The sequence below is a fragment of the Felis catus genome, chromosome B1, assembly GCF_018350175.1.
Source record: "Felis catus isolate Fca126 chromosome B1, F.catus_Fca126_mat1.0, whole genome shotgun sequence".
NCBI classification, from domain to species: Eukaryota; Metazoa; Chordata; class Mammalia; order Carnivora; family Felidae; genus Felis; species Felis catus.
This window is the reverse complement of record NC_058371.1, coordinates 197,909,527-197,933,212: the sequence shown is the minus strand read 5'-3', so window position 1 is coordinate 197,933,212 and position 23,686 is coordinate 197,909,527. Positions and strand designations below refer to the sequence as shown.

Sequence of the window (23,686 nt, the reverse complement as noted above, 5' to 3'; positions counted from 1 at the left end):
CCCGCAGGGGTTTCCCAGTGTGGGATCAGGGAAGATGACCGCTGGCCCTCCTGACCCCCAAGGAATTACAGCCACCTGTACCTCGTCCCTGGGGAATTAACTATTCCAACTTTGTTGGTGGCCAAAGGGAACAAATGGATAGTGACTGAGGTGAGCGTGGGGAGGGTCTGAGCGTGGGGCACGGGAGCCACAGTATCCACCGCAGTGCCGTGGTCAAGAATGGGGAAAGAGACTCGCGCTCGGAGTGTGAAGGCAGAGCTGGGGACCTCGTGGACCAGCCCTTAGCCTCCTGGACCCTTGGTACCCCCCAGGCTCTGTCACGGCACAAGGCACAGTGTCTCAGAGTCTGTAATAGAAGCGATTATGTTCTCCCCCCCACCACAGATTAAACATCTGAATGACAGGGGCTGCGTCTTCCTCTCTGGCTTTCCCTGTCCCCAGTGCACTGACGTCTCCCACCTTCCTCCTACCCCTGTGCCCCTACCTTGCGTCTTCTTCCCTCCTTCTTGTTCCCCGGAGGCGGTGGGTAGGGGCGGGGTGAGTGCTGGGTGCAAAGGCCGCCTCTTCAGCTCCGAGGCTTTGCACCTGTCAGTAACGATGCTAAAAGGGAGGCCAAACATGAGTGGGCACCAGAGTCACCGGGAGGAATGTTTAAACACAGGTGCCTGGGCTCCAACAGCTGAGTGTCTGATTCAGTGGGCCAGGGCCTGAGACTCTGCATTTCTACGAAGCTCCCAGGTGGTGTGGCTAAGAGGCTGTGTCAAGGATGTGGACGTTCTTCTCGGGAGCGTAATGCTCACGCCCCTTCTTCGCAGCAGAGAGTTTGGCGCGAGCAGATTGGAGACTCATGGGAACAGAAACCACAATCCACACGTACATGCCCGCAAAGCAGAAAGTCGTGATCGCCGAGAACTCAGAAATGGCACTCGATTTGAGGTTAGACCCTGAATTGCAATCCAGCTGGTCCCGTTACGAGGTCTGTGACTGACCGAAACGGTAACCTCTCTCAGACTCTCTTTTCTAGTCTATAAAATGGGAATAATAATAGCTACTTCAGAGCATTATTGTGAGGAGTAGATGCCAAAACTCCTTCCGCGGGGGCTGGTACATGTCCGGCATTTAACTGTGGATTTGAGTTTGGACCCGGTTGGAAAACACGCGTCAGCAGGTTTCTGTTTCCTACACATGTGGGGACACAACGCGGAACAGAAGTGGAGATTGGAGGTTCAGCCTGATGAATTCCATGGCGTGTTCTAGGACACATTCATACCAGCCGTGTAGACAGGCCGTGGGTGGTGGATATGGATGCGATCCTGTGTTTTTCTTGGATCGATTTTGGCTCGGTCAGGACCACACGGTTTATGGGTTCACGTGGGGCTCTGCGCTCCCAGAGTGGAGCCTGCTTGGGATTCTCTCACTCTGCCCCTCCCCTTGCTTGCGCGGAATCTCTCTCTCGAAACCAATAAAAAACATTTACAAAAAGGGAGACTAATAAGACTGTGAGTATGGGGATCCAGGCAGACGCTACCTGTTAAACACTTTTTTTTTTTTTTCAACGTTTATTTATTTTTGGGACAGAGAGAGACAGAGCATGAACGGGGGAGGGGCAGAGAGAGAGGGAGACACAGAATCGGAAACAGGCTCCAGGCTCTGAGCCATCAGCCCAGAGCCCGACGCGGGGCTCGAACTCACGGACCGTGAGATCGTGACCTGGCTGAAGTCGGACGCTTAACCGACTGCGCCACCCAGGCGCCCCTACCTGTTAAACACTTAAAATAGTGCCTCACCCATGGTGAGCACTCAGTGAGCATTTGCCCTTGTAATTTATTGAGAACCTGCTATGTTCTCAATAACTACAGGAACTACTTTAGTAGAGGGGTCAGTGGGGGACCAGGCAGCCCGCTCATTCAGTTTCAGATTCCATTTCTGAAATCTACGAGGCGCTGAGATGGAAATGGGCTTCTGAGCAGGAGGTCGCTGGGTGAGTGAGCAGGTCAGGTGACCTTGAAACCCAGTGCCCTCAGGCCGCTTCTGTGCCCCAGCGGCCTGCCCCCAGCACCTTCCTTCCCGCCGCATGCGAATGCTGGTAATGGTAATTTGTCCGAAAAATGAATTAATCAGTGCGATAGTTATTAAAGTAAGATAGTAGACCCAAATATGTAGTTTTCAGACATTTTGATTTTATATATCTCAAATACTAATTTATACGCATATAATACTTTCATTATAAAATACACAGTGGTACAGAGATTTGTATGCATATGGGATTTTTTTTTTTTTAAATTTGGGTTTATAAATGGTTTGGAACAGGTTGCAGAAACATTGTCTGTTGCTCTTTTTAATATATCTTGAGCATGCTATGACACATCCTGAAATAATTTGCTGCGGAAAAAAGCCCTGCTCTCTCTCTCTCTCTCTTTTTTTCAAATGTAGCTGTAAATATTACTTTGATGCACGTAATTGCTGCAACCATCTCCATTTGAAGGAAGGCTTCTAACCCTTCCATCTCCCATCTCCTGCTATTGTCAAGAAATAAGAAAAACTGACTTCAAATGCATTATTCAAATGTATTTAATGTAAACATTGAAGAAGTCTGAGAACAGCCACAAATTTTGCTTTGCTTCATGTGGTTTTGACAATGTTTCAAATATGCTGTTTTACAGGCATCCATTTACTCTTTTTAGGGAGAACAGTTCCTCAAGTCAATCTGACGATGCTAAGAAGGTCCCCGTGCCGGGCACATAGTAGGACCGGATGAGTGTTGGGCGGTTGACCCAACACTCGGTTGCACCCGAGTGCAAGCGCATTGGGGTGCAAGGAGTGTGGTATACCTCGCTGAGACCCTTACGTGACTCTGGGCAGAGACACTGCTCTGTCAGGGCTTGGGCGAGGGAGCTCTGGGGGGGACCGGCAGCCCCTCTGGGCATCAGGGTATTGTCCAGGGTCTGGCTCCTGGTCAATGGCGGAGGTGGATTGGGCATCAGGATGGGAATCTTGCCATTTCAACACGCGAGCCCCTACGCTGAGCCTTCAGACATGGCGATGAGTCCCTTGGAGGTGGGGCTTTGTCTCTCTTCTCTGCATATTCCCTAGCCTGTGCAAGTCCCAATGCCACAACTGCTCAGTAAATATTTGCTCAGCTGAAGGACAAAGAGAAGCATCCATGTGGGCACATGGCTTCCTCGATCCTCCTTGTGGTGGTCTCTTGGCCCGATTCATCAAAGATTCATTAGATTGTTCGCCAGCCGAGAATGGAAACTTCCCTCTTGGTGGCTATCTCTCAGGCTGTGTAGAGACCTGGTGGGTGGTGCCAACAGCCCTGGTCTGAAATGCTGCGGATGCCTCGGGGCTTCTCAACCTTTACCTGCATCTCACACCGGCTGGCAATTCAACCCACATGAATTTCTTTTCCTTCGGGACCTTGGTCTCCATGTGACCGCTGACCTCTAAGATACCACTGGCAGCAATAACATTCTAGCACATTAACATTGTGTGTGTGTATGTGTGTGTGTGTGTGTGTGTGTGTGTGTGTGTGTTGGTCAGCTTGTTGCCACAGAATCAAACTTTTCACTCCCCCATTAATAAACAAGTAAACATTCTGACCTATTTTTTGGCAGACCGAAGTCCTGGAATTTCAAATGACTGGAAGCTTCTTTTGTTGTCCTTCTCTTGCCCCTGGGATGAAAGCAAATAGATGGCAGTCAGGAAATAGCAAGAGGTGAGGGGAAAAAATTAATTAAGTGCATTCATTCATGGAAACAGCCACCCAGTCAGATTTAAGTAATGAACATCTCACACGCGATTCCAAATCTCTCTTTGCATTTCCATTGGGGTTTAAAACAAATCTGCGTTTAAAGTAATGTAATTACTTAAGAATGTATATGTATTTTTAGTGTAAGAGCTTTATTTCACAAGGAGTGGGAGTGGGGGGGGGGTGGCGTGGAAGAAGTGTCCCAGTCAGGATGAAAACGTGGGCTTCTCCCCCACGTCAGCAGGCTCAGTGTGGCCCCCTCCTCAAGCTGTGTGAGTCTCGTGACATTGCTCTGTGAAAGGAAGAGAATCACACCTTCGTCACGTGGTCGAGGGGAGGCAAGGACAAACAAGGACAGCGCCCGGGGCGGGGGGGGGGGGGACCCAGGAACGTTCTAGATGCCTCCTTCGCGAGTTGAATTTGACCCCCAGCTAGCAGACAGAACAGCATCCAGTGAAGGCAGGCGGATTACTTAGCAAGAGCAATTCAGATTCGAGTAATATTTATTGAAATTCTGTATGATTTAGATACTTTGCCGTGGAGTCTTCTGTGAAAAAAATTATTTTATTTTATTTTTTTTATTTTTATTTTTTTTTTAATTTTTTTTTCAACATTTATTTATTTTTGGGACAGAGAGAGACAGAGCATGAACGGGGGAGGGGCAGAGAGAGAGGGAGACACAGAATCGGAAACAGGCTCCAGGCTCTGAGCCATCAGCCCAGAGCCCGACGCGGGGCTCGAACTCCCGGACCGCGAGATCGTGACCTGGCTGAAGTCGGACGCTCAACCGACTGCGCCACCCAGGCGCCCCGAAAAAAATTATTTTAAATTGAGTTGATTTGGTCAAATTCAGGAAGGCATTCGCTATCATAAACCATCACTGTGATGCATCCTTTCTTTAATTAGCCGCGGTTAATATCCTTGCATTTCTTTTGCAGGTATTTTGTGAGTTTCAGCAGGTGTTTCCTGGTGAGTTTCCTCTGCTAATGCTCCTCTCGTGAGCTCTGCTGACCCCCTCGTCCTGGTGCCCCCCACGTGGGGCACACTTCCTCCTCCTCGGTCCTTGGACTTTCTCTACTCCTAACCCCCTTTCTCTTCCAGATGCTGGTTATTGCCTGCCTTCTCCTCCTGCTTCTGAGCTCAGTGTAGGCGCCCGCCCCCCAGGGGAACCTTCCCTGACCTCGGAGACAGGCTCCTTCACCGACTGGTCCCAGTTGTAATTTTCCTTTTGTCTTAACTTGTAGCTGTGTTCGTGTCCCATAAGCCAGCTCATGCACCGTGCCCCCCCGCCCCAGCCCCAGGGTAGAGATGCACAGGGTGGGGAGCGGGGGGAGGGGGGAAGGGGGGCTGTGGTCAGCACCTGACCCTCGGAGGCCCCTCGGGGGACGTGTGTGTGTGTGTGGGAGTGAAGGACTCTGGGAGATGCTTCCCGGTGCCTGGGGACCTTCCATCTAGGATTTTGTGTGCAGCCTACCGGCTGCGAAGTGATAAATAAAAAATTTAATGAGTTGTTTGCATGTAGTTCGTCATGGGGTACATCCCCACAAAGCAAGGTGATGGTGTTAGTTCCGTATTTCACATTTTACTTTTTTTCATTATTTCGTGATCGCAAAAATGAATTATTGTGTTATTTGATCTATTTCGTCGCTTTCTATTTCTCTGGGGGAAGCTTGATTCATGTCTGCATCGGTACTCTGACTTCTAAGCTCTAGACACGGGCATCTATTTTCCGGACCTTCCTGTGAGGTTATCCTCCAGCAGACTTTCCCCCGTGAGCAGCCTCTTTGCTCACATAGTTTGCAAACCAGCAGCCTGGGCACTAAACTTGAGTCTTCTCTTTCTTGCCCCCATCACGCCACCTCCATGCTTTGGTTCCAGATCCCGAGTCGATCCCCTGATGCTTGCTAGGCTGCCTCTTCTTCCTCACCCCGAGGAGCTCTATTCTGTCTTTGGTTCTTTATATGTATTTTTCACGCTTATTTATTTTTGAGAGAGAGAGAGAGAGAACAAGCAGGAGGGGCAGAGAGAGAGGGAGACACAGAATCCGAAGCAAGCTCCAGGCTCTGAGCTGTCAGCATAGAGCCTGAGGCAGGACTCAAACCCACAGACTGAGAGGTCATGACCTGGGCCGAAGTTGGATACTTAACCCACTGAGCCGCCCAGGTACCCCATGTCTGTCTGTTTCTCTTTCTTTCTTTCTTTCTTTTTCTTTCTTTCTTTCTTTCTTTCTTTCTTTCTTTCTTTCTTTCTTTCTTTCTCTTTCTTTCTTTCTTTCTCTTTCTTTCTTTCTCTTTCTTTCTTTCTCTTTCTTCTTTCTTTCTCTTTCCTTTTTTCTTTCTCTTTCCTTCTTTCTTTCTTTCTTTTTCTTTCTTTCTTCTTTCTTTCTTTCTTTCTTTCTTCCCTGTTATTTATTTCTTTCTCTTCTTTTCTTTCTTTCTTTCTTTCTTTCTTTCTTTCTTTCCTCCCTTCTTCCCTCTGTCTCCTTTCTTTCTTTTTTTCTTTTTCTTTCTTTCTTTCTTTCTTCTTTCTTTCTTCCCTGTTATTTATTTCTTTCTCTTCTTTCTTTTCTTTCTTTCTTTCTTTCTTTCTTTCTTTCTTTCTTTCCTTCCTCCCTTCTTCCCTCTGTCTCCTTTCTTTCTTTTTTTTCTCTTTCTTTCTTTCTTTCTTTTTCTTTCTTCTTTCTTTCTTCCCTCTTTTCTTTCCTTCCTTCCTTCCTTCCTTCCTTCCTTCCTTCCCTGTTATTTCTTTCTTTCTCTTCTTTTCTTTCTTTCTTTCATTCTTTCATTCTTTTGTTCTTTCATTCTTTCCTCCCTTCTTCCCTCTGTCTCCTTTCTTTCTTTCTTTTTCTCTTTCTTTCTTTCTTTCTTTCTTTCTTTCTTTCTTTCTTTCTTTCCTCTCCTTTCTTTCTTCTCTCTTCTTTCTTTCTTTCCTTCTTTCTTTCTCTTTCTTTTTCTTTCTTCTTTCTTTCTTCCCTGTTTTCTTTCTTTCTTTTCTTTCTTTCTTTCTTTCTTTCTTTCTTTCTTTCTTTCTTCTCTGTTCTTTCTTTCTTTCTTTCTCTTCTCTTTCTTCTTTCTTTCTTTCTTTCTTTCTTTCTTTCTTTCTTTCTTTCTTTCTTCTCTCCTTATCTCTGGTCTGGCCCTTAGTATCAACCCCTTAACTGCCTTCTTGGCCTCTCAGGCTCCAATCCCCCTACTGTAAAGCAGCGGGGGTGAGCTTTCTCATTAGCAGATTATTATCAACTCACCTCCCTACTTGAAAATCTGTACCACTTCTCCACAAAATCCACACTCATCCCCACGAGAGCCAAGGTCCCTGCCCCAAAGCCTTCCCTCCCTCCCTCCCACCCTGTCCCCCTGTCAGGGCCCCACACTGCCCTCTCTCCAGCTGTACTTTTGCAAGCCCCCACATCACTGATTAGATTGTTTTGGGTGGGGGAGCCTCCTCTCTATCTGGCAAAAATAATTTCCATTCTTCAGGGTCTAGTTCGAATGCTAGTTTCCCCTGAGTTCTGTGCTGCTTCCTTTTTAGTACTTTTGGCATGTCTCTGTTTTACCATTCGTTCATTTGTTCACGAATCCGTTGATTCATTAGCTCCGCAAACAGGTATCAGATCTATTCTGTACCAGGCTGTATGCTAGGCAGTGGGATGCAGTTGTTAAAGAAGATGGATGGAGTCTGCCTCATGAATCTTGCCGTTGTTGGGGAGACAGGCCAGAAACAAGTAAACAAGCAACCTTATTTTATCATGGGGCCTTGTATCTGCCTGTTCATGCGTTCGTGTTCCCCTGGCGTAGGGGCTTGAGGGTGGAGGCATATCCTGGGAATCTTTTCTCTCCTAGTACACTGGGTAACTGGCCTTAGGAATCGGTGTGTAAGATACCAAGAGATGCATCGGTAAAGAGTAGACGAACGACCCGCCCATCTGGGCTCATCCACAGCAGTGAGCTGTGTGCTTAGTGTGCAGAATCCTGTGGGTCCCTCTGCCGCCAGGGAAATTCTGACCTGTCCCTGCACTGAGAAGGAGGCCCTTGGTTTCATTATATCATGTCAGAGCATTTCTGTGCTCCTGCAGCCCATGTGACATTTGCCTACATGGCTTCCACTAGTCCAATATTAAGAACATGGGAAAGATTCTGGGAATTTCCTCCACCTCTTGCGAGAGGCACATTAAGACTCCAACATCCTGAAAGCTACCATTACTTTTCCAGATAATTTGCTCTCATCTTTTTAAGTTTAAGAAGAGAGTTGAAGGGGGGCGCCTGGGTGGCGCAGTCGGTTAAGCGTCCGACTTCAGCCAGGTCACGATCTCGCGGTCTGTGAGTTCGAGCCCCGCGTCAGGCTCTGGGCTGATGGCTCAGAGCCTGGAGCCTGTTTCCGATTCTGTGTCTCCCTCTCTCTCTGCCCCTCCCCCGTTCATGCTCTGTCTCTCTCTGTCCCAAAAATAAATAAACGTTGAAAAAAAAATTAAAAAAAAAAAAAAAAAGAAGAGAGTTGAAGGGCTCCTGGGTGGCTCAGTCGGTTGAGCGTCTAACTCTTGCTTTTAGCTCAGGTCGTGATCCCAGGGTCTTTGGCTCAAGCCCCTCATCAGACTCTGTGCTGAGTGTGGAGCCTGCTTAAGATTCTCTCTCTCTCTCTCTCTCTCTCTCTCTCTCTCTTTTTCTTTGCTCCCCTCCCCCCCCCTCTCTCTCTGAAATAAAAAAAAGAGAGTTGAACTTAAAGTCTTTTTCTATTTTCTATTTACAGCAACCCTTGGCAGTGAATGGCAGGCATCCTTCTCAGCTCCAAGTACAGATGAGGAAACAGGGACCCCGAGAGAGCAGAAAGGGTCTGGTTAGAGTGACCAAGTCGGTTGGTGGCCAAGCCAGCGCTAGAGGTCAGGTCTCTCTGATCCCCTGCCAGGTCCATGCCAAATGCACAGCAGGGGAAGCCAGAACCAGGACTGCGAGAAGCCCAGGGCCAGGCGCCTCTGAAGACAACTGAGGAATGGAGACAGAATGAGTGGGGGCAGGTGTTCCACTGCCCACAGTGCATTGAGGGCAATGTTAACAAAGTTGGCAAATAAAGAGCTGTTCACCTGGATAAGAAGTAGTTAAAGCCTATTTGTTTTTCAACTGCAAGCAAAGAGCAGAGGTTAGAAAATGGAGAAGTTCCCTCCCTGTTGCCTGCTCCCTCCCTAGTTGAATTTTGTTCCCGAAACTCCGGGAAAACTAAAATGCCCAGCCCCACAGATTTCCTCCCTACCCGGTTTCTCTGGTTTAAATCATTCTTCAGGGTTCCAGTTTTTAGAGACACGTGTTTTTAAGTGCACACCATTGAGAGAATCATAAAGCCTCAGTCTGCCATAGAAAATGTTATTAAGAATGTTAATCACCGTAGGTCAAGATTACTTGCTTTGCATTCAGTTGAGATCTGACCTTGCAAGGTTCAGCATTCCCAAGTTGGCCATTGCATCTGTGAGCCTGGGGAGGATAGTTCTGTTCACGACCATAGTGGAAGTAGGTACGCATCATTTTACAAGGCCTCAAACATTTGGGACCAGCTGTCCTTCCTGTGGGCCACTCTGCCTGTCCCACCCACGTCGTGACATGCGTCACATCAGCATTTTTAAACTGCTGCTCTATTGCTTGTCATTGATCCTAGTCAAGTGCCCACCAGGGAAGCACAGTTAATTCACTGCACAGGCACATCCTGCAAAAGTGAGAAGTGCCGCTGGCTCGTGGGGAAACTGAGGCACAGACGGCCAGTGGACGAGCCAATTAATTGTTCTTCCAAAAGTCTCACATCCTGCCAAAAAAAAAGAGTAAGAGCACATCACCCCACAGGACCCAGCCTCTCTTCTTGAATATTCTCCTAGCACTTGAGGCTCAACGCTTTCCAGCTGTCTCTGATTTCCTTCTCCTCTTCTGTACCTCCCTCCTGCACGATCAGTTAACAAAACCCATCTGGTCCCCCTTCACATGGTTTCGTGCTCCCTCCTTTTTAAATATACCCTCAGAACCTGCCTTCTCCAAATTCCCATTGCTTTCTGGGTAGACCTAACCCACTTGATGGTTTAGAACTGGGAGACCAGTTCTCTGGTGGAATCAACATCTACCTGCTACAGTGGGTTGAAGGGTGTCTACCAAGAGGTATGTATATCTGGCACGTGTGGATTTGACTTAGGTTGGAAAAAAGTTCTTTGAAAATGTAATCATGCTAAGGATTGAGAGATGAGACCCTCCGGGATTAGGGTGGGCCCTAAATCCAACGATGGGCCTTTTAGAGAAGAGAGGAGAAAAGAACATGTTAGGACCCATGTCTTCACATGGCAGAGTAAGGCAGAGTCGGGCGTGATGTGGCCACAAGTTAGGGAACTCCTGAAGCCACCCGGAGGTGGAAGAGGTGAGGAAGGATCTCCTCTAGAGTCTTCAGAGGGAGCACACGCCTGCTGACACCTTGGTTTTAGACTTCTGGGCTCTAGAACTGTGGGAGAATACATCCATGTTGTTTTAAGCCACGCGCTCATGGTAATTTGTGATGGCATCCCCAGGAAACTAACACAAGCACATCTAACCTGTCCCAAGGAACGGGAAATAAATTGGAACCAAATCCAAATCAAGGCAAAGCAATCAGTGCTGTGATAAAAACAAATGAACAAACACAACAATGACAAAACATATGTTCTAGAAGGAAAAAGATGGACAAAACTGGTTAAATCGTGCAGTGAGGAGGTAGCTTCCCCAAAGTGGTGAGTGAGGATGAATGGGTATTTGCCAGACCGATGACACGGTGAACTAGGAGGTGGCGAGGGAGGTGGGGGCAACTTATTTTGAGAGCTAAACACCTGCTTCGAGTTTTCCTGGTCATTCCCCTCAAATTTCTCATCTTTTCCTTCCTGTACTCCCAGCTGTACCCAATATGGCAAGTATATTCTGACCAGCACAGAAAGAGCAATTCCATTTATTCTGCGGTGAAACTACAGTTCTTCTTTAAATGTTTATTTATTTTTGAGAGACAGCGAGACAGAGAGAGAGAGAGAGAGAGAGGAGAACAAGCAGGGGAGGGGCAGAGAGAGAGACACATACAGAATCCGAAGCAGGCTCCAGGCTCCGAGCTGTCAGCACAGGGCCTGACATGGGGCTCAAACCCACGAACCATGAGATCATGACCTGGGCCGAAGTCGGACACTTAACCGACTGAGCCACCCGGGTGCCCCAGTGAAACTACACTTCTGTTCATGAACTGTCAGATCACGTTCAGTTTTTGCAGAAGGCTCTCATTCTATGCACCCACGGTGAACTTGCAGGCTTCTAAGAAATCACACAAATTGCTCTTAAGCCATAATTGTCCTTCAATGACTCATGCAGCTGGATTGTTGACTCCAAGATCACGAATGGTAATAATGAATACCCTAGAATTATAAGGATAATAATGACAGCTCAAAACTTATGTAAGACTTACTGGCTATCATTTGTCATTTCACACATCCTGACAACATCCTGTGAGAATGTTCTTACTCTGTTGGCTTTCTTCAACTCGTGTTCAACTCATGCTGTATCTCTCAGGAATTGATGCATGTTGGGTTCCTGAGGAGATAGACTAAAACGTAATCATGTAGGCATTGAGCTCCTGGAATCAGTCCCCAGTGAAGGAAAGAAACAGAATAACATTGGCAGAAGGAGATGGTAGGCTGTGCTCTGAGGCTGGCCTCGTGGACCTTCACCACTGTCCTGAGCTGTGGTGGGAGGTCAGGGCTTTTGTGCCCCTGGGTGGATAGTCAGTGGATGCGGGTTGTCTCGGGTAAGGCAAATTCAACCAAAGAAATTCCCAAAGAAGGTTGAGGGGGGACCTAGGAATAGACTCACAAAGTCTAGTACAAAATTACACTGGCTTCTGACTTTTTAGTAAGTCTGAGGCCTCAGACTCAAAATGGGCCTTGGCTATCTTTCTCAGTAGGAGAGAGGAGAAATTTACAGGAAGGATAGGGACAAAGCAGAATGATTCTGAGGCCAGTTGTCCCCAGGGAAGGAGACTATCAGGTCAGAGAGGTGCTAATCTCCACAGAAGTAATGTGGGGTGGACACAGAGTCAAGAGCACACACTTGTACTTGATCGGGCTTTGAATCTGGTTCTGCTAACCAACTAAGTCATAATTTATCTCATCATCCCTATTCTATGCACAAGGAAGGGCAGAGGTATAGTACCTCCCTCACGTATGGACTGCATGTGAGTGGTCATTTTCCTCATCTAGGACCTGATTCTTACTCAGAATGACTAAAGAATACCAGTAGCCTCAGGAAGGACAGTTGACAATTAAAATATTTCACACGCGACAAAATATTTCACCAAAGACAAAAAAAAAAAAAAAAAAAAAAAAATCCAAAGTTGCTTGATTAGAGAGATGCAAATCTATGGTCCTGGAATTAAATGTTACCTCATTTGTTTGACCACGGGTTGTTTCTTTTTTTGATTTTCTGATTTTTTTTTTTTTTTGAGAACAACCAGCCTGTGATTATTCGTAATAGCTGAGGATACCAACATAGAGTGGTATCTTCAGGAGATTGAGAAGCATCAGCTAGAAAAACCAGAGAAACTACTGTTGATAGGGACTTTACACAGGGTAAAATTAAGCTATTCAATCATTTTGGTCTTTTTCCCAGCCATTTGTATTGGGTGCTTGGGTGCACCGGGTGGTCATCCGTTAGGATCGGATCCAATCTAAATGCAGCGACTGCTTCCTTGGCTGCGAGTTAATTGCCCAATATTTTCCCAGGTAAATAGAACATTGGATTCCCACATGTCGTTTTGTTAGCAGGAAATTCAACTCCATCACCTAATCCAATACCTCGTAGGCATTAGAGATTATGTCATGGGACTTAACTCTAGAATTTTCTTCCTGTGTCTGGGGAATGGCTTTGAATGCTTCAGTGAGGTTCTGCAGAGTATATAGTGTAAGAACACGTCATGTCTGTCTGTGTGATATGATCTCCTTGGCCAAGTCAATTTCTGCCACTCTGCCTCCAGCTATAAGATGTTTGTTCCTCATGAGAATTTTGAAAATATTGACCAACCATAACCTACTGCTTTCCCTATATCAACATCAAGTTGACTGTAGAGCCTTGGAGTAGTTCTGTATAAATAGCACTGTCGTTTTGGTCTCAGCCTCTGAGAGATGAACGCCATACAATGGCGTGGGTCTTCAACAACAGGAGAAGTCAATCTAGAAAGGGTAGCTGTTTTATAGAGTCTCCTAGGATTCTAGTTTGAGTCCAGCCCAACCAACACGACCTCATATTCCTCTGCACAGTCCTTTAAGAGCCATGACCTTCACCGTGCTATGCGTCACCCTTACTTTGTACCAGCACCACCGTGAACTTTAATTTGTGTGTCCGTGAGATTTCCTTCTCTTGTATACAATCCGTGAGGCTGTCTACTCCCTGAGAAAGTCCGTAGGATTTTTTTTTCTTCCTTATAAATCCACAGGATCGTTATCTCTCCTAAAGAATTTATCAATTTTTCTAAAAAATGTGCCATACTTTTTTTTTTTTAATCTATTAGTTATCTATGACTGTGTATCAATATGATCACAAACTTAGCAGGTCACTCAACACATGCTTATTATCTCACAGTTTTAGTGGATCAGAAATAGGTATGGCCTTGCTGGGTTCTTTGTTTTAGGGTCTTTTTTTGAGGCCTCAGTCAAGGGGTCGGCCAGGGTTGGAAAGCTCAATGGCTCAATCGATAGCTGGCGGGAGTCAATTTCTTGTGGCCTGTTGGGCCGAGGGCCTCAGTTCCTTGGTGTCTGTTGGCTGGAGGCTGACCTCAGTTCCTTGCCATGTGGGCCTCCCCAACATGCCACTGCTTCATCAAAGCATGCCAACCAAGAGGACAAGAGGAAGTCGCAATCTGTGGTAACATAGCCACAGAAATGACCACCCATTTCCTACTGTTTCCAAACAGCCACGGGCCTTGCTCCCACTCCAGGGGTGGGACTTATACAGCGAGGGAGGTGAGTACCAGGAGACAGACAACTGGGGGGGGGGGCATTGTAGTGTCTGTCTGCCACACGTAACGCCCGTTCAAGGTGGAAGCGTGAGTGAGATGACACTTTAGGAACATCGAGAAGAGTTTTCGCAAACCTACAGACCAGATCAGCCCGAATCTTTCTGCAGCCTGTTTTATCACTTTCTGTGACCTCTGCAAATGTCAGGCCAATTTCTGGAAGTTTTTCAGCGAATTACAGGAAGCTCCAGCCGAGACCAGAACGAACTGGTTCTCCAACTCTTTTGCGCGCGAGAGGCCATTGCCATGGCTTTTGCAGCAGGATGTGGTACTTCTGAGTCCCTTAAAGTAGTCCCCACATCAGTTGTCACAAACAACTTTTCCAAGTGACTGATACCCATTTTGTTTCTTCCGCTGGGGCCCTAAGCTGTGTGGGTGGGGTGTGCAAACTTGCTTCACATGACAGATTCCTGCGCACGGTTCCTTCTAAACCTGGGAAATGTCTCCCTGAGCGTCTGGAAGTCCCATTTCTTGGGGACTTGATGTGCCAAAGACTAGATGCTGGATATCATTTATGTGCTTCACTGCTGAACCCAGTGTACAGATTTTTGCCACACACGTTTTTTTTTTTTTTTTTCCCTTTAAAGTTTGAATTCGAATATATTTACGTAGGACCTATACTTTCGGGCTCATGAAGCCCACCCTTCATCCCGGATATCTTACACTTTTCTATACACTGACTGGCCCCACAGATTTGAGCTGGTGACCCTTTCCAGAGGAATTTGAGAGGACAGTCCGTTCAATAATGAGTAGACTACAAAGAAATGTTTTAATTGCTATCCCTCATCTAGTCACATCTTAATAATGCTTAATTTGATGTGTCACCTTGGCTAGACTATGGTGCTCAGTGGTCTGGTCAAACACCAGCCTAGATGCTGTTAAGAAGGTATTTCTTAGATGCGACAAAATTTAAATCAGTGGACTCTGAGTAAGGCAGACGAGTCCTCATAATGTGGGTGGGCCTCACCCCATCAGTTGAGGCCTCAAAACCCGAGATGGAGGTTTCCGGAAGAAGAAGGAATTCTGCCTCCAGACTTCAACGTGGAAACCCTGCCTGAGTGTCCAGCCTCTGTCCTGCAGAATTTGGATTCGCCGATTGCAATACAACTCTTCTATGAGTCTCCAGGCTGCTGGCCTGCCCTGTAGATTTTGGACTTGCCACCTCCCACAATCGTGTGGGCCAAGTTCTCAGAATACATCTCTCTCTGCGGGCAGGCGTGCATGTATTCTTTTGGTTCTATTCCCTGGATGACCCTATTATACTTCTTAAGCACAGAGTCGGGAACTGCCTCGAAACAGAGAGGGAAGGAAGGAAACGTAATTAACAGGTAGTAAGCGCCTGCCATGTGCCAGGTATCATACTGGGTGATCTAATTTAATCCTCACAACAGACCTCCAAATCAGATGAGGGCAACTCATGTTGTTCTCATCTTACAGATGACAAAATGAAGGCTCGGGGCTCCAGTCAACCAGGCTCCAGAGTTGGACAGATCTCGGTGTAAAACCTGTTCCTTCACAGAACGGACTCTGCATGTAATGGACTCCACTGTCTGCCACAGCGAGTGTCTGATGAACGGGGGAAAGAGGAAGGATCCCCGTAGGGTGCAGCAAGACTCCCACCTGGTTTCTGGGGAGGAGACCCAGGGGGGGGCAGGGCCCTGGGAGAAGATCCCGTCAGGATGGCGTGGCCCCTGCTGTGGGAAGTTCTCTCTCCCTTGGTGCCCGAGTCATACTGGACTTTGAGCTGCCAACGAAGACACAACAGGAGCCCTTGTCTATGGGACGTGGCCTGATCACCCATCCGAATTGGCGCAGTGAACCCACGCCTAGAGACCCCATAGGAAGCAACCTTTGTTGGAAGGCACGCACTGCTGACGAGGCCTGACTCCAGCCCTGCTCAGAGCCAGGAATACAGCAAGGTACTCCCTGAGTCTCTGCACACCAGGAGATGGCAATCCAAGGACTCTGGGGGCTGTTCCTTCCTTGCCTGACACCACACGTATAGCAGAAAGAGAGGGGAGTGGCCTGCATATAGGACAGACTCATGTTCTGAAGCAGCTTCAGTTTTTTTCTTTTTTTAATGCTTATTTTTGAGAGAGAGACAGAGCACGAGTCGGGGAGGGGCAGAGAGAGAGGGAGACACAGAATCCAAAGCAGGCTCTAGGCCCTGAGCTGTCAGCACAGAGCGGGACGCGGGGTTCGAACTCATGAACCCTGAGATCGTGAGCTGAGGCGAAGTCGGAATCGTAACCAAATGAGCCACCCGGGCGCCCCTTCCTACCTTTGTTTACTCCTAATTTGAAAGGCTACGCAGTTCCAAGACCATCCACCTGGCTCTGACCTGCCTTTCCTTTTTGTTCACAGCTTTGACTGCTGCATGTTGGATTTACACCTCGCCAGGAGGTAGCCCCTTTCTGAACCTTCTTCGGGCTCCTGGGATCCATTCGGGAGGCACTCCGCACTCTGGTTCCCCTGACTCAGAGAGAGGCTCTGGGTTCTCTGTTGACATGGATCCAGGATTGCCCCCTTCATGGTCATCACTGGCGTGAACATCTCCCACCAAAACTCTGACCTCCTGTCGTCCCCTCACACAGAATGGCAGCAGAGGAAATATTTGTGCATGAGAAGATCCCTAGATGGAGGAAGGACTCTCCTGAGGGAATTACTAATTCTTGTTTAGTAAAGCAGAAAAAGGAAGCAGAATATTCCGGAAGAGACCGGTTCTGCCTATGGGTTGCAGGTGCAGAGTGGAGGGTGGGGTCTGCATTTAGCATCTTCCTTTTCCAGAGTTTTAGCCTCAAAGGTTCCACTGAGCGTGAGGGTCAGTGGAAAGATAGATATCCTCTCCTCAAACCTGTTAAGCTTACAGATGAGGAAACGTGGCCCCAGAGAAGTGGTATGACCTGCCCGAGTTAACCAGACGCTGGCGGAGAAGGTTCCAGCACAGCTCCTGGCTCCCCCTGTGGTACCGAAGGTCTTTTTCATTTGGCCTTGGCTTCCCCAGTGCTTGTCTTCTAATTAGACCTCTTTGTGTGCCTTGTAAATAATTTCTCCTCATTTTCTTTTTAATCTTCTTGACGCGAGAAAGACAAAGAAAGATAATCTAATTTAGCTCATAAGAAAGTAATCCAGAATCCTTTATGCCCACTTTTCGAGAAACCCCACAAAACCTTTTTCCCATTTTGCCTTTTTGTTTGTTTGTTTAAATTTTGATTCAGCAAAAGGAAACAAACGAACCAAGAAAAACAGGAGTCTTACAAATCATCTTTTCAAATGCTTTCTCTCTCTCTCTCTCTCTCTCTCTTTTTTTTTTTTTTTGTCTTGACTGTCAGGGGACTGAGCTTCTAACAGACCATCAGGGTATGTAATGAGCAAATACAATAACAAGAGTGAATTACCCTCTTTGTAGAGCCAACTATGTGTTCATAATGGAATTTAATTTATAGATGGGCATGCCTGAGAGATTCTGGATGTGGATAGAAGACGACATGTGAAAAGCAATATGTGTATTTTTAAAAAATGTCTCAAAACAAATGCTTGGTTTGTGCCTGCTCAGTACACACCCGATGAAAAGTCAAGAGTAAAAGGGGACATAACTGACCTTCTGGGTCTGCAGGGGTGCCAGGGAGGGGCCTCCTGCTAACGGGGCAGCGGGGCTTCTACAGAATGAGACCCCTCAGGACAATGTCCTCTTCCTCCATCTCCTGGCCTAACCAACACGGTCTGACTCCAGAAGGTCTGGAGAGAGGAAGGGAAATCAAGACAGGGGAGTGAAGAAAGAAGGGAAAGGAGAAGATTCTAGAAGATGCCAGCTCTTGGGCTCATCTCCACCCTCCCTTCTGTGAGAACCTGTAGCGCCCTTCGCAGCAATGATTTTACTCTGTCACACCTCTGCGGGGTCCTGAACACGGCACACGAGCCTTCCGTGGTCTCCCTGACACTTCCACAGCTCTGTCTCTGCAGCTCTCGCTTTGCACCCTAACGGTCACCTTTAGGAACAATTGGCCTGCCCCTGCCTGGGGCTGGTTTGAGCACATTGGGAGAAGTAAAGGAGATAATGCCTGCAAAATACTTACAACAGGACTTGAAATATAATACATCCTCAAAAAGCATTTGATGTTTTCTTTTTTTGTTTATTTATTCTGAGCGAGAGAGAGAGAGAGAGAGAGAGAGAGAGAGAGAGAAAGTGCAAGTATGTGTGTGCCTGTGAGAGCGGAGGAGGGGCAGAGAGCGAGGGGGAGAGAGAGAGAATCCCAAGCAGGCTGTTGAGAGCCTGACACGGGGTTCGAACTCACAAACTGCGAGATGGTGACCTGAGCCAGAATCAGGAGTTGGACGCTCGACTGACTGAGCCACCCAGGCGCCCCCTCAATAAACATTTGAGCTGGAAGTCTGCCAGAGTTAATTCAACAATACTCTCAGTGCACAGTATGGGCCGAGGGTTGTGCTCAGTGGGGGGGATGGGACTCAGCTAAGATTCCTGCCTCTCCTGGCACAGAGCACGAGAGGATCTCCCTCCTGGGGACAGAGAAGGTAAAGCAATCACAACAGGTAGGAAGATGTGTGGGCAGGTTATGGGGTGGCCAAGGTGGGCCTTGCTGGGAAGGTGCGGGCCGGAAGAAGGCACTGGGGAGTCAGCTGGGTATCTTCAGGAAGAGCATCTAGGCCCAGGGGCAGCAGGGGTGAGAGCCTGGAGGCGGCAACGTGGCCAAGCAGTTGGGTTAAGGTGAGGCCAGCATGGCTGAAGAGGAGTTAGTGCGGGATGGCTGGGGAAGACCACCCAAGAGCGTCCTCCCCTGGAGGAGTGAGGGCAGATGGGTGAGGTCCTAGTCGCCGAGAGATCTCCGGCTTAAGCTCCAAGAAAAGTGAAGTCATGGCAGGGTCTCGGGCAGAAGAACACAGTGATGCCAAGTATGTTTCCAAGGATTTCTCTGACCGCTGGGTGGAGAGCAGGGGTGATGAGGGAGCAACGGGCAAGCTGAGGGCAAGCTAACCCCCCCCTCCCCCCAGGTGGGAGGTGTGTGACATCCCTCAGGCTCTCCCGGCTGCCCAAGAACAAAGGAAAGGGAAAAACTAATGGTTAGCTGATAGAAATCACAGTCGTGCAGGACATGAGTCTCTATCAGTTTGCACCTGTCTTAGTAAGGATTTACAAGAAAAAAAAAAAAGGCCATCTCGAGAAACCTCTGGACTCAATTCCCCGGAGCCCTCACACCACCCTCCCCTCCATAGGATAGAAAACCTTATATAACCAGTAATTCCTCACAACCCTAGTGCAGCTCTTTCTACCCACGGGTCCTGTCCCCTGTGCCTTAATAAAACCACCTTTTTTGCACCAAAGGTATTTCAAGAATTATTTCCCGGCCGTTGGCTCCGAACTGCAACACTTCAACCCACATCAGAGGGTAGATTACGCAGAAGCAAGGAGACTTCTGGGGAAGCTGTTGCCAGTAACCCGGACAGCAACTGATACTGGCTGAGATCTGGGGCCACGGGGACTGCAGGGCAGTGGGGGGCCGGGGAGGTGTCATTACCCTCGGAGCAACGGCCGAGACTCTGTGGCATTCTCCCGTATCACCTCTCCCCACCCCATCCACAGAGTTACTCTCTCCTTAATGCTGGTTCCCCTGGAAACCATTCAAAAAGCAAGCTTTCCCAGCATTTCATGCTTTTCCCTATTCCATTTTGCGTTGCTGTTCTAACTACTTGGCTTCATCTTTGATGGCCTGGTGGAGAGACTCTGTCCCTCTGCTCTGGAGCACGGAGCAAGTTGTGCGTAGGATTCCAGGGGAAGCGGGGTGGGGGCACTCTCAGCGATAACCCCCACGCCGGGTGGAAAATGAGACGGAGAGGCTAGTGGCTCTCGCTCGGTCTCCGCCTGGCGGTGTGCCTGCTTCCTCCAGACCTTAATTTCTCCGGCTGTAAAGATGTCAAGAATGAAGGAGTCCTTCGATATCAGGCCCACGTGGGGAGGGAGGAGGTGAGGGGGGCTACCGGGGACCCTCGGCGGTGTGCGAGGGCACATTCACGCTGCACACTGGAGCTGACGGTTAACCGTGGCAGGAATCCGAGAGCCAGTTGTTAAATGACTTGTGAAAAATTAAATTATATCAAGCCGCAATGGAATAAATCATGGTAAAAAACAAAGGTAACACTCGGGCCACATCCCTTCCTAATTTTGCTACCTTTGCTGTCGCCTATGATTTGATGGTCTTTACGTCTATCGTATCCGTGTGGGGGAAACAGGTACATTCTTCCCCCCTCTGGGTCTGGCGACGTCACGTCGGTTTTGACTTTGGCCTCCGTGGGAGCATTTGCACCACTGAACTTGGCACGCGCTACAAGTCGGGGTTAGTTCACTGCTTTGCTGATAGACGCACTAAAGTAAAGCAGATTTAATGTGAAAGCGGGTCATGTCTGTAGCTGCAACATTGTAAACAGCACCGAAACGGAGGAGTTGTTTTCCCGGGATTCAAAAACGGTTTTCCCATCCAGCCAAGAAGTCGCTCACAGCACTGACAAAACAAACGAAGTTCTGGCAGACTTCGTGGTTTCCCTTCGGTTTTCCTCATGCATGTAAAGGAAAGTTTCAGTCAATACGGACGTTAGCACTGTACTCATTTGTCAACTGCAACGGGAAGTTGCTTAGGGATGTAAGAGTTCAACCGACATCAGTGAAATCATTCTGTAAGAATCAATAAGCTCTATGGAAATTTACAATAAGGAGTACCGTGTATTTCATTAGGGTTTAAAAATTTTTTTGATGTTTTTATTTTTGAGAGACAGAGAGTGGGCAGGGGAGGGGCAGAGAGAGAGAAAGAGAGAGAGAGGCACAGAATCCGAAGCAGGCTCCAGGCTCTGAGCTGTCAGCACAGAGCGCGACCTGGGGCTCGAACCCAGGAACCCTGAGATCACGACCTGAGCCGAAGTCGGGCCCGCAACCGACTGAGCCGCCCAGGTGCCCCTTCCGTTAGTATTCACCCATTGTATACCATACATCCTGTGTCCCAGTAAATGTGCAGCAAACTGTGTGCCTTTATATGCACTCCCCTCCCATCCCAGGCTCGGGAGCTGTTTCTTTTTTTTTTTTTTTTTTTTTTTTTTAATTTTTTTTTCAACGTTTATTTTTGCAACAGAGAGAGACAGAGCATGAACAGGGGAGGGGCAGAGAGAGAGGGAGACACAGAATCGGAAACAGGCTCCAGGCTCTGAGCCGTCAGCCCAGAGCCTGACGCGGGGCTCGAACTCACGAACCGCGAGATCGTGACCTGGCTGAAGTTGGACGCTTAACCGACTGCGCCACCCAGGCGCCCCTCGGGAGCTGTTTCTTAAACGTTTACTGAAGTTTACCAGACGATAACTGTTTACGGTGTCCTACGACAGAATGAGCTCAGCCTCGGTGCCAGGAAGAGCTAGTGTCTCGCACACCTGTGATTAGACCCCGGATTTCCGGCCAGGGGCAATGATTAGACTGCTCTAAGCCACATGCTTCTTACCTCTAAAGTGGCAACCATAATAATGTCTCCGTAGATGTGATGTGAGGCTGGGTGCCCAGTAAAAAGTTAATTCTTTTCTCCTCTCAAGTGTAGGAGCACAGAAAGAACAAAAATCCCCTAGAAAGGTGCTGCCTTCCTCCCCTCCCTGTCCCCTCCTGGCCCCTCCCCAATATGCTAATGACTTCATTGCTGGTTTTCCTGTTCTCCATCACCTCTGGCCTCTGTGGTTTATAGCTGGAGGAGCTGTGAGCCCAGGGCGGTTCCAAGTTCAAATATCCTTTTCTCTCTCCCCTCCGGGAAAAGAATCTTTGTCAACAAAACTGATGCCAGGGAAAGAGAACAGACCCCCAACCCCCTCCTGAACTACAACGTGATGAGTAATGATACAATGTGATGCTGAGGTGTGGGCTTCTCATCAATATCACTGCAAACTGCCGGAAGACAGAGCGTGATCCTCGTTCGAAATTACTTTCCTACTCCTTTTCTGTGCCAGGCGCTTAGTAGGTACCCAAACTCTCCAGTTTAACTAATTCCGTAATAGTTAACGTTAGTAGGTACCCAAACTCTCCAGTAAGTTAAACTAATTCGATAATAGTTAACGTTTGCTCAGAGCGTCAAAGATAAAGCCTTTAGTGATTTATGAGCCAAGACGACTGTCTGAAACGTAAGGCTTGATTTCCGGGTAACCTCTGTCTTCCCCTTACCGTATAGCCAGGAAAAAGAACGGGAGAGAAAAAAGGACTTTCTTACTCCTCGGGCCGGTTCCCTTTGTGGTCTGAACGCTTCACATCTCTTCCACTCTGTGTGCAACCCAGGAGAGAAAGAACAGGTTCTGTTTTTGGTTTTGTTTGTTTTTGTTTGTATTCCTGGGCCCTGAGGACACTGTGAGCAGGGAGAAAGTGTGAGGGGAGTACGGCCCTCGGGTTAGAATCACTGGCCTTTTAGTTGTGAAGGAAAGAGCAAATGAGCAGACACAAAAGAATCAAGATTCTGAAGACGTTTTCTTAAATACTTACATGCGGATTTACCATGTGACCTCGCGATTCCACACTTAGGGATCTACCCCAGAGAAGTGAAGACAGAGCCACAGAAAGACTTGCCCAGGAGTGATTCTACAAGTGTTACCCCTAAGAGTCCATGAACAGAAAACAAGCTTCATGTCCACTGACTGGTGGATGGATAGACGTCATGGGGTATATTCATGCAATGGGATTCATTCATTGCAATAAAATGCAGATTTATTCATGCAATGGGATAAATTTAGCAATCAAAAGGAAGGAGCTATTACAGATGTCACAACTTGGGCAAACTTTAAAAACATGGCCGTGTGCAAGTAGAAGGCACAGGAGACCCCATAGTATATGATCTGTTGATCTATCGACAAGCCCAGAAGAAACAACTCTAGATAGAGAAGATTAGTGGTTGCCTGGGGCAGAGGGTGGGAGCTGGGCCCTGGGAAGAGCAGTAAAAGAGGATGAGAGATGTAATTGAGGTGACGGAAATGTTCTATAACTGATGCATGGTGATAGTTAGCAACTTGCTAAATTTACGATAAAAGAAAATTGAATTGTGTATTTGAAACGAGTGAATTACACAACACGTAATGTATGGCTAGAAAAGTTTATTTAAGAGAGGGTTCAGGAGGGGCGCCCGGGTGGCTCTGTCGGTTGAGCGTCCGACTCTTAATTTCAGCTCAGGTCTTGATCTCACGGTTCGTGGGTTCGAGCCCCGCACTGGCAGTGCAGAGCCTGCTTCGGATTCTCTCTCTCTCTCTCTCTCTCTCTCTCTGCCTCTCCCATGTGCTCTTTCTCTCAAAATAAATAAATAAACTTAAAAAGAAGAGGGTTCAGGAGAAAATCACCTATGGGCAGTGTCCCTCAGCTTTGATCAGTCATCAGTGAAGGTCCCAGGCTGCATCCTCGCCCACAGAAAAGTGACAGTGAGTCTCTGTGCTCTGTGCAGCCACTCACCTGGGCTGAGCCTCCGGGAGGAAGGGATTAGTCCTCCTGGGGCTGTCCCTGCAGGTGGCCGGGCACCCATGGACTAAGCCCTGCAATTCATTCTAACAACACCCAGCTCTCCTTGAAGGTAATTGCCGGAGCCTTTTCTCGCTAAGTTAGAATCAAGCACGCTAATCACCTGTTAGGAAAATTCAACTCACTCTGGTTTTGGGAACTTTGTGTTTTTAACTGGCCAGACTCCTGAGCTGCTGCCCGCAAACGGGGGATAGACATTAGTCGGAGACAGATGGAGTCTTCGAGACTGTGTTTGGGTAATAACAATATGGTCAATACCTGGTTGGAAATAAAATTAAATGTTATGAGCTGCCATCCTTCTCAGAGCACCTTGGCCGCTCTGCATGTGACAATGACCTCACTAATTGGTTAGAATTAGCTTT

The 23,686-nt window shown here is 47.8% G+C and overlaps 1 protein-coding gene across 1 annotated transcript in view; it reads right to left on the bottom strand.

The window, feature by feature from the left end:
- The window catches only part of CLNK (cytokine dependent hematopoietic cell linker), a 164,923-nt gene that overhangs the window by 84,199 nt on the left and 57,038 nt on the right, over positions 1–23,686 (bottom strand). The window contains exon 3 of the mRNA XM_023253310.2: positions 3,604–3,675. Coding sequence (XP_023109078.2) covers positions 3,604–3,675 — 72 coding nt within the window. The remainder of the gene's footprint in view (positions 1–3,603; positions 3,676–23,686) is intronic.